Source organism: Stenella coeruleoalba (assembly GCF_951394435.1).
Source record: "Stenella coeruleoalba genome assembly, chromosome: 6".
NCBI lineage: Eukaryota > Metazoa > Chordata > Mammalia > Artiodactyla > Delphinidae > Stenella > Stenella coeruleoalba.
The window spans coordinates 6,087,384-6,098,500 of NC_137151.1; the positions used below are offsets into that span (position 1 = coordinate 6,087,384).

General features: G+C 43.8%; 1 protein-coding gene across 2 annotated transcripts in view; it reads right to left on the reverse strand.

Annotated features, from left to right (window-relative positions):
• Positions 1–4,771, reverse strand: part of UGGT1 (UDP-glucose glycoprotein glucosyltransferase 1) — a 120,012-nt gene extending 115,241 nt beyond the window's left edge. For both annotated transcript variants that reach the window (XM_079923495.1, XM_079923494.1), the window contains exon 1: positions 4,542–4,771. In XM_079923495.1, coding sequence (XP_079779621.1) covers positions 4,542–4,599 — 58 coding nt within the window. In that variant the 5' untranslated portion in view covers positions 4,600–4,771. The remainder of the gene's footprint in view (positions 1–4,541) is intronic.
• Between the last annotated feature and the right edge of the window lie 6,346 nt (positions 4,772–11,117).

Here is an 11,117-nt window from a genome sequence, read left to right on the forward strand (position 1 = left end):
AATCTTAATAATTAGAGATAAAAAATAACATGACTATCACAGAAATAAAAATGCTTCCGAAATATAACAGCACCTACTATCTAGATAGTTCAGCAGACCTTTAGACACAACTAAAGGTGTGTCGTTCATTACACTCTCTCCTACAAAGGCTGCACTTCATCTCCCGGGTGCCTATACCATACAGAGATATAAAAGTCAGCTGGTGGCCCAGCAGGTTGCACACAATCATACTTTATGAAGCAGGAGAGTAAATAAAGCTTAGACAGGTGAAAACACAAATGAAAGGTGTTACAGGTTGAACTGTATTCCCCCAAAAAGACAGAGTGAAGTCCTACCCCACCCCAGTACCTCAGAATGTGAACTTGTTTGGAAATATGGTCTTTACAGAGGTAATCATGTTAAAATGAGGGCATCAGGGTAGGCCCTGGTCCAACGACTGGTGTTATTAAAAGAAAGGGGCGGGGCGGGGGGGGGAATGTGGGCAGAGAGACAGGCATGCAGAGGGAAGACTACATGAAGAGACACAGGGAGAATGCCCAGTAAAAACGGGGGCAGACACTGGAATTACACTGCAAGCCACGAACACCCAGGGCTACCAGACGCTGGAAGAGGGAAAGAAAGATCCTCCTCTACAGATTTCAGAAGGAACGTGGTCCTGTGACACCTTAATTTAGAACTTCTAGCCTCCCAAAATTCGTGAGACAATAAAGTGCTGCTCTAAGCCACCCAGTTTGTGGTACTTCGTTATGGCAGCCTTAGGAAGCTAATAGGGTGGGTCGCGAATGTAAAATCAAATACAGGTTCTGGAATGAGGAAATGTAAGAACTCAACAGATCCCCATCTATAAAATAAGAAAGTTGGGGTCACTGGTGAATCAGCAGGGCCACAGAATGCAGGCCTCCTAAATCCCCAGCAGCAGCCTCAGCAAGCATGCCGAGATCCTTGGGGTCCACATCATTTCACAAAAGGTCTCCGGCTGCAGGCTTCTTTGATCTGTGTTTTCATCCCTGGAAGTCTGCCTAACACAACCTAATCGACTTCCACTGTGATATAAAAAGTCAGCCTCCAAGTTCCACCCATTTGAATGGGAACCCAAAGGGGACAAGAATATGTGGGAAACACTAAACCAAACTTGTGCTTCTGAATGTTAAGGTCTGGTAAAGCTCACCCCAATTCCTCGACGCCAGTTATAATACACACTGTTGGGGAGAGACAGCCCACATACTGGAGCAACCAGTCAGCATCTTCCTTTTACAAAAAGCTTTATCATTTGTGCCAACATCTTGCTTCATATGACACACAATATCTCTAAAGAACAATGGTCCGAAGAGAAATGAATTCTACCAAATAGAAAAGTTGCTTTTAAAAGAGTCTGAAGTTCAGGCACTGCCAGCTTCTTTGGAAACAAAAAAAAATTAATATGAACATCCTATTTATAAATAAACATTAAAAAAAATCAACATCGATAAAGACTAGGACTAAGCAAACTAGACCGCTGACAATGAAACCTGCTGGCCCTGATTCCTGGCTTGGGGGCGGGGGAGGAGAAGTCCAAGTCGATGCAGGCCCCTCTCGGAATGTAGCAAAAGTTACTGACATTTCCCGCAGAGGAGGAAGCAAGGACCCAAACTTTTACATACAATTTCAGCCCACTCAACTCTCTCCGACACTCTAGCCTCAGAAACCTGCGCCTCATGATAGAACAAACACGGGTTAGCAGGACGAGAAAGCCTTTAGAGTCAGGCACCTGGGATCAACTCCTGAGTTTGCTACTCACCGGCAGTTTCACCACAGGCACCTCACCTGATAACTCCCTCGCCCTTAGTCTCCCACTCTCTCAAGTAGGAATAACAGTACCTGCCGCAACATGCGCCACGAGCGAATTGAGAAGGCAACGTGAAAGTCACTTTGTAAAGTGTCAAGTACTACAGTGGGGAGGGGACAGGGAGGGACCGAAGGCCCCAGGAAACACCCGCACTTACAGAGCAATTACTCCGGGCGAATCACTCTGGACAGCGCCACTGCCAAGCACTCTGCAAACTCGTTACCCAGCCCTTTCACACAAGGCCCCAGGAGACTGCAGCTCCCGAGGGGGGCAGCCTCGTCCCCTTTGTCCACCAGAGCCAACAGCGCAGGGCCTGGCAAACAGCAGGTAGTCCATAAATACGCTGCATGATGCGTGAAACACTATCATCCCTACTTGAAAAATAAGAATATGGCGGCTCGGAGAGGCTAAGTAACTTGCCGGACGAATAAATCGCAATGTTTGGAACCCACATCTGCCTGTTTTCAAAAGTTCCACAATACCATGCTCTCTGCCCTGGTCCTCTGGCTTTAAGAAGGGGTAAGAATTCATACTGTGCAGACCCAGAATGAGCAAAGGACTTTATTACAAGACCCAAGGCAAGTCCAAAGATTTTCTAGGGGCAGAGTCCTTGGGACCCAGGTGGCTGAGAGAGGTACAGCTTCAACTGGAAACCAAGGGTGTGAGCCTGAAGTTGGGAGCAAACCAAACCAAGCCACCAGCCTGAACAGATCCATACTTGGGCTGGCTCTGGGGACTGAACGCGAGCTCCTCAAGCACAGGGAGTTTTGTCAGTCAGTCACATGCCTAGCATAATGCCTGGAACACAGGAGGCACTCAAAATAAAATAAACACAGACTTTGTTCATCAAAGGATGAATGAAAGCCACTGGAAGAAAGGGATGTGGCACCAAGAGTAAAGGCGCTACAAAAGGCCTAAGACTTAAGAAGGGTGAAAATGAAAACTCTACGTACCATGACTCACCCAGAGATCCCCCTGCCCTGCTTTAAGGAGACAGAGTTTCTGGGGCACAGTACAGCATCAGTAGAGATGGGAAAAAGAGGAAAGCTACACATTAAAGAAGAGCTTTCCCAGACCCCACATCCTTGATACCACAGGTAACACCAGAGGAAAAGGTTGTCCAGAGAAGTAGAAATAAGAACGTCACTGAGTGGCCTTTTGTTTGAGGATGGCTTCATTCTACGAGATCCCTTATCACTCTGACCCTCTGACCTTAAAAGCTGTGAAATAACAGCTGTCAGAATCTGCAGCGTGGCACTGCATGATTATAGGCATCACGCTTCCAGCATGATGGATAAATTAAAAACAGTCTTTAAAAGGTTCTACGCCCAAAAGATTCATCTAGTAAGATCTAGTGTGTGGCCCGGTTTCTTTAGTTTAAAGACACTATCTCTTGCTCATTTATCAAAAATATTAATCAAAATTATATTATGGCAAATGTTTTTCACTTTTGGAAAACAGAAGAGGCATAAAATTATAAATCATCATCAACTTTTTCTTTTTCCATTTTTAAACTGAAGAAAATAGCTTACAAACTCAAAAAAACCTTGCAGGGTGCAAGTTAATAAGTAGCCATCCGAGTTTCAACATATATGATAACAGCAAGGAAAAATACCAGGAAGTACTCTTCTTGAGAAATAAATTTACTTCTGAAAAATTTAAACTTAATATACACTTATACCTGTTAGCAAAACCCATTTGCTGTGAACCACATACATGCAATTTCAGGTTAAAATTAGATACTATACATGTAATATGAAAATGATCGCAAGTAACTGGAGAAAAAGTCTAATGGTATTTTCTCCATAGTTCAATTTATTCTCCTCAAGTTAAATATGCACTGTGAAGATGCCCTACTACTGTATAAAGCAACGTTTATTTCCTTCAATAAAGATGAGTTTCAGCTAAGTTCAACAAAAGGAAGTCAAATGGAAAGGCTACAATCAACCCAAACTTTGTGTTGTTGTCATATAGCTATTTAAAATGTCTTCAAACATCACACAGTAAAGTTGGCTGGCCAAGTACACGATGAATCAATGTTTCCAATACAGTGTAACACAGTAAGGCATAAGACCCCAGGACTTTGAATGAACAAAATATGCTAGTTCTCAAATCGGGCAAGAAATGCAAAACGATCTAGAGATTCTGGCCAAGGAACACGAAGAGCTCCCACCCATAACCGATTGGCGATGTACGCAGATCTTTCTCTTCTGGCAGGTCCCACACTAAAAGTGAAACCGGATCATCCAATTTTCAGCCACCAGATCCTCGTATTAAATGAAAACGGAACCAATATTCATCACCCGAATTCATTGTAGGGAAAAAAGAAATCTATAAAAAGATCCATTCGTTCTCCAACCGGAGTCCTGCAAACTGCTGGTTCTCAGCCTACTTGGGGTCAGGCTTGGACGAAATTCACGTTAGGGCACTTCCCCCACCTCCGTCTGCACTTGGGCACACGGGTCTCGAAGCTCTTCAATGAAGGTTCAAAACGGCTAAACAGAGCCCGCGACCACCCTCGCAGAGACGGTATGTGCCCAGAGGACACCGAGGGACAACTCGGGGGACTCGCAAAGAAGGGGAGGGCTGGGATACAGGAGGGGAAACTGAGTCAGGGAAGAAACGGAAGCTCAAGGTGACCGGGACACAAGGTGGCCTCGCTCCCCAGACCCTCTCTCCCCCCGCGAGAACTCCCCACGCCCCCCCTCAGGGGTACCTGTCACCGGCCGCGCAGCGGCAGCACACGCGCCGCCCGCAGACCCTTTCCAGTCCATGCCGGGGCCGCGCTTCGTCCACGACTGCACCTGCGACAACGCCGGGGCGGGGCGGCGCAGCGGCGGGGCGGCAGCAGCTGCGCCAGTGAGCGGCCTACACGCGCCTTTCCCGTGGCTCCTCTCGCAAGCCGGCCTTGCGAAGATAGAGCTCTGCCGCCGACCGCCCTTTACTTCCGCTTCCTACTGGCTAGAGACGGAGGACTTCCGGCTACCGAGTCGCAGCCGGAGCCGCCCAGAGCGTCTCTCGGCCGCCATCTTACATCCGATGAGGCCCCGCCTGCCTCCTTGCTCTTTGCAGTTCAGTGTGGTTAGGGAGGCGTCGGTCTTCGAGGTCGTGGGGTCTCGTAAAGGGGGACAGCTGAGACCCAGAAACTTCTTTACATAGAAAGTGTAAAATTTTAACTGACTTTTGATTATATGACACAAACAGTCCTTCGCTTGAGAATGGCAGAGCAAGGACTAAAAACACTTGCCTTAATCTGATAGCTATATGTCTCTACTGTGCTTAAGAACTTCTGTAGCTGACTACTGGGCTTTCTGTTCCTTGCTGGACTAAAAGGAGTTCAAATAATTTTAAGGAATGGAAATGACTTTTAAAATTTATTTCTTGAGGGAGATTTTGTGTTAGTAGATTTCTGTTGTGTGTTTTTAAAATCACTTCAGGTGATGCTTCCATAAAAAAGGAATTGTTTAATTCACTGAATTACAGTTAGTTTTTTGCTCTCTGTTTTAACTTGGTCTTCTACTATTGATGCATGAATAACACCAATATTTGCTTAGTTATAGCATACAATCAAGTGACAGCGCAGAACTTCTAGGAAAGTTGGGTTTCTCTTTTTCTAAAATTTTCTCAGAAAATTCAGGGCTATTTTGTTTGACTTAAACGCAGATTTTTTTTATTGTTTTAACTTTTTATTTTGAAATAATTACAGAATCACAGGAAGTTGCAAACAGAGTACAGTGAGATCCCATGTACCTGGTTCTCCCAATAGTTACATCTCAAATAAGTATATTACAGTCTCAAAACCAGAAAATTGACATTGGTACAATATGTTTGTATAGTTTTGTCATTTTATCACTTGTGTAGTTTTGTGGAACCACCACCAAAATCAAGAACTATTCCAGCACCACAAATATTTCCAGTGGGTCAGGGGGAAGGAAGGACAAGTAGGTGGAGCACAGAGAATTTTTAGGGCTGTGAAACTATTCTTTATGATATTCTAGTAATGGATACATGTAGTTATACACTTGTCAAACCCACAGAATGTACACCAGGAACCCTAATGTAAACTATGGACTTTGAGTGGTAAGGACGTACCAATGTAGGTTCATCAATTGTAGCAAATGTACCACTGTGGATGCTAATAGCAGAAGCGGCTGGGCATGTGTGGCGTTGGGGGTATATGAGAACTCTCTGCACTTTCTGCTCATTTTGCTATGGCTCTAAAACTGCTCCAAAGTCCAAACAATGAAGTCTTTTTAAAAGTGAAAATCATAAATGTTAAAGGTGGAAGGAATATAAGAAATAACCTAATCCTCTATTCTCATTGAAAAAATGAGTAAAAGTAAGACTCAAACTTTCAAAAATAATTGATAGACTTTATATTTTTAGTAGTTTTATATATATATTTTAATTTTATAGGAGTATAGTTGATTTACAATGTTGTGTTAGTTTCAGGTGTACAACACAGTGATTCAGTTATACATATACATATATTTATTCCTTTTTATATTCTTTTCTCATATAGGTTATCACAGAATATTGATCAGAGTTCCCTGTGTTATACAGTAGGTCCCTGTTGGTTATCTATCTTATGTATAGTAGTGGGTGTATGTTCATCCCAAGCTCCTTTAGCACAGTTTTAATTTTACAGAATAATTGAGCAGATAGTACATACAGTTCCATATAACCATCCCACCCCAACACCTAACAAACACCCAATACCAGTTTCCCCTAATATTAACATCTTGCACTAGTGTGGTACATTAGGGTTACGTATATATAATGGAATATATGGAATAATTTTCAAACGGAATAATTTCCAAGCCACACACCTGAAAAAGGACTTGAATCTAAAATATATAGAGGACTCTCAAAACTCAATATTGTGGAAATAATACTGATACATTATTATTAACTAAGGTCTATAGTTTACATCACAGTTCACTCTTAGCATTGTACAGTTTTATGGGTTTTCACAAATGCATACATAATTATCATTACAGCTTCATGCAGGATAGTTTCACCCCTCTAATAATCCCCTGTGCTTCACCTATTCACCTCTCCCCTGAAATCCTGGCAACCACTGATCTTACCACCATCTGCTATAGACTGAATGTTTCTGTCACATCCCTAAATTCATATGTTGAATCCTCCGATGTGATAATATTTGGAGGTGGAGCCTTTGGAAGGTGCTAGATCATGACGGTGGAGCCCTCATGAATGGGGTTAGTGCCCTTATAGAAAACCCCAGAGAGCTCCCTTGCCTTTCTCCCATCTGAGGACGCAAAGGGAAGTTCTTGCCTGTGGTCCACTTTGTCCATTAAAGTCTTTAGCATATTACACAAAGTTACTTTAAAATTCTATTCTGATATTTCCAAAATCTCAGCCATATTTGAGTCTGATCTGATGCTTTAGCTCTTCAGATTATATTTTTTCTTGAATTTCAGGATGGCTCTAATTTTTGCTTGAAACCCAGACATGATGTACTGGGTAAAAGGAACTGAGGTAAATAGACCATAGTATGAAGTTTTATGTTTTTTTGGCTAGGAGTTAGGCTGTGTTTACAGTTTGCTGTAGCTGTATATGTCAGAGTCCTAAATTTCTTCCACTGTCCTTGTTTTTCTCTCCTCTTTTGTATTGGGTTTCCCTAGAAGCTGCTTCTTAAATAGAGTCTGCACATTGTAGTCCTTTCAGCTGTAATCCACCTTATTATACAGGAACCCTGTTGATATGATGGTGAGGTTGATGAGAGGGAAAGCTCTGCAACCCTGTGATTAGCTCTCAGCTTTTAGAAGGCCTGTGCCCCTAGGCTGTGACCTTCATAAGTGCTATTCCCATTTGTATGAGATAGGGTAGCCAGAGGGGGCTGGAGTTGGGTAATTTCTTCCCCTCCAAGTCAGAAAAAGCTATGGTAATGGCTTTTTCCTTGCTGGGTAGGACGTTTTTCTGGAGAATTCTCTGGGCTCGTTTCAAAATGATTACTTTTCCCCTCCCCCAGGCCAAGCATGAAGGGATTTTTCTAGGGTACCCACTGTGAGAACCTGGTAAGTCTCCTGAGGCAAACCCCACAAAAGTGTGGGAGCCCTCTCACCTTACTCTGGGTCCTCAGGAATATTTAACTCTCAAATTAGTCTAGACTCAGCCTCTAGAAATTCACCCAAATTGCCTGTTCAGTGTTCCTCCCAGTTACTAGTTGCAGCTGCTCCTACTGCAGGTAAGCTGCTCTGTATTCTCTGTGTCTGTCCATCTCTCCAGTTTTGGGGGTGGCAGTTTGTCCTCTGACTTAATTCTCTCTTGATTTTCAGCTCATTCCGTTTTTTCTTGTTGGGAGGACAGGAAAGATGACTCCCAAACACTACTCATAGAGCAGAAACCAGAAGTCCCAGACAGACCGCTTGCAAGGAGTTGGTGACAGAACCCAGGTCTCTAGATCAGTGCTGTCTGATAGAAATAAAATGTGAACCACATATGTGGTTTAAAATTTTCTAGTAACCACATTAAAAAAGTACAAAGGGGCTTCCCTGGTGGCGCAGTTGTTGAGAGTCCGCCTGCCGATGTAGGGGACACGGGTTCGTGCCCTGGTCCGGGAGGATCCCACATGCCGCGGAGCGGCTGGGCCCGTGAGCCACGGCCGCTGAGTCAGCGCGTCCGGAGCCTGTGCTCCGCAACGGGAGAGGCCACAGCAGTGAGAGGCCCGCGTACCGCAAAAAACAAACAAACAAAAAAAAAGTACAAAGACACAGGGAACTATATTCCAACATCCTGTGATAAAGCATAATGGAAAAGAATATAATAAAGAATATCTATATGTATAATGAGTCACTTCACTGTACAGCAGAAACATTTACAACATTGTAAACCAGCTATACTTACATTTAAAAAATGTAAGTACAAAGAAATAGGTGAGATTAATTTTAATAACATATTTTATTTAACCCCATATATCTACTACATTATCATTTAAATGTGTAGTTATTTTAAGAGTTATTAAGATATTTTACTATTTCTTGTACTGTGTTTGAAATCTAGCATGCATTTTGCATTTCCAGCATATCTCAATTCAGTCGTTTTTTTTAAATATTTATTTAGTTATTTGGCTGCGCCGGGTCTTAGTGCGGCACACGAGATCTAGTTCCCTGACCAGGGACCGAGCCCGGGCCCCCTGCATGGGGAGCACAGAGTCTTAACCACTGGACCACCAGGGAAGTCCCTCAATCCAGTCATCTTAAGTGCTCAGGAGCCGCAGACTCTGCTACACAGCATCAGTCACCATAAAAAATCAATAGCAAGAGTAAACTGAGCACATCCTTACCGGGACTGTTCCTTGAACACAGGGCACACCGCTCCGCTTATCCCCCCTGCCTGGATTGCCTTCTTCCCTTTTCTCCACAAGGTTTGCTCATACTCTTCACTTAGGTCACTGTCAACATCACCTCTTCAGAGGGACTTTCCTGACTACCCCACATAAAATCCATCCCCCAAACTGTTACCCTCTCTCTCCTTCACCTACTTTATTTTTTCCATTCTGTATTTGTTTATAGTCTGCTATCCCCTATTAGATGTCACCCCATGAGGAAAGGGACATTACTTAGTTCCATGCTATGTCCTCAGCCCCAGGACAGTGCTCATGCAACATCCAATGATGAGTTCCAGCCACATCACCCGCCTTGGTCCGTGAGGACATACTCAATGGAGGAGATGTTCTGCCCTTGCTGTTATTCTCACCCAGTCAGCTTGTGGGCAAAGGACCTGCCTTGAGATCAGTGAGTCCCCTGGAGCTGCTTAAGAGACATAGCATAGAATCCTCCAGGTTTTAAGCTCTGTTTGTCATTCAGAAAACTAAATTGTACTGTTGGCTCTGTGTGCTTTTTCTCTTAACAGGGGGTTCAGGGGACCCAATGGGAGAGTTATGTCCTGCAGGGGTGCTGGCCCTACAGTCAGACCCTGACCCTTATAAGCCAGCCAGATAAATTATCATTTAAATGTGTAGTTATTTTTTAAGTTATTAAGATATTTTTCTATTTTCTGTACTGTTTGAAATCTAGTATGCATTTTGCATTTACAGAGTCGCCTTACTAGAGTGCCCAATGAAGAAAAGAAATTGCCTGGCAAAAGAAATTGCCCAAAGGGAGCTTCTCTGGTGGCGCAGTGGTTGAGAGTCCGCCTGCCGATGCAGGGGACACGGGTTCGTGCCCCGGTCCAGGAAGATCCCACATGCCGCGGAGCGGCTGGGCCCGTGAGCCATGGCCACTTGAGCCTGCATGTCCGGAGCCTGTGCTCCGCGATGAGAGAGGCCACAACGGTGAGAGGCCCGCGTACCGAAAAAAAAAAAAAATGCAGCCAAATAAAATAGAGGGAAAGGGGCAGAGGCGGAAAGAATACACAGATGGAGGTTCCAAGGGAAAGAGCAGGCAACACCTAAAACCTCTCCACCCCTGTGGACAGGAGCACTGGCTTGACTGGTTTGCGAGTCAGTGATGTGAGAGCAATGAGTTTCACATATTCCACAAGTTATACTTTCTCCCCTGAACAAGAAGCCCTAATTCCACAGACCAACTAGCCATGGACCCCTTAGGCCTTATAAGCCTGACCTTTAGGCTCCTCATGGCTCGGGGATGGGCCAGCTGTACCATTTCTCAGGCGTCTCTACATGGAGGTTAGCTAATGTATTACAATGAGTGTATAATGAGGCTTGAGTTCTACTGGAAGTCGAATCTTCTGCCATCTTGGACCTAGTTGGTTCTAACCAGTTTTTGTCCTATCCTCAATGGCTGTGTCATTCTTTTATAGGTTGTGCCCTGCCCTCTTCCTTCCTATCTCAGTTGAATGCTACCCAAACTGAGGAGACACTACTGATTCCCTGGGAGACTGCCTGCCCTTGGTCCATCTTGGCCAAACCACCTCTTTCATGTGGACACGTGTACAAGAGTTAGACTCAGAGGTCATCACTTGATGTTTTATCAGATGGCAACTGGAGACATAATTCCCAACTATCACCCCCTAAAACTTTCTCGTTTGGAATGGAGGGGTGGTTTCCAAGTCTTGATTTTCTCTAAGCACTTCTATACCCCAGGATTCTTTGTTTAATAAGGTGTTCACATCACAATAATTTCTTACTGTTCTTTTAATGTAGATTCTGTTTAATATGGGTTCATCCTCTCATTCCTGGGCTGCTTTCAATTATATTCTTAAAGAAACTTGAATAATCACCTCTTGGTGACTATAATTTAGATATTAATTCTGCTAAAATAAAGTAAAACATACCTTTTTTAGGCTATTTTTTTAAGATTGCTTC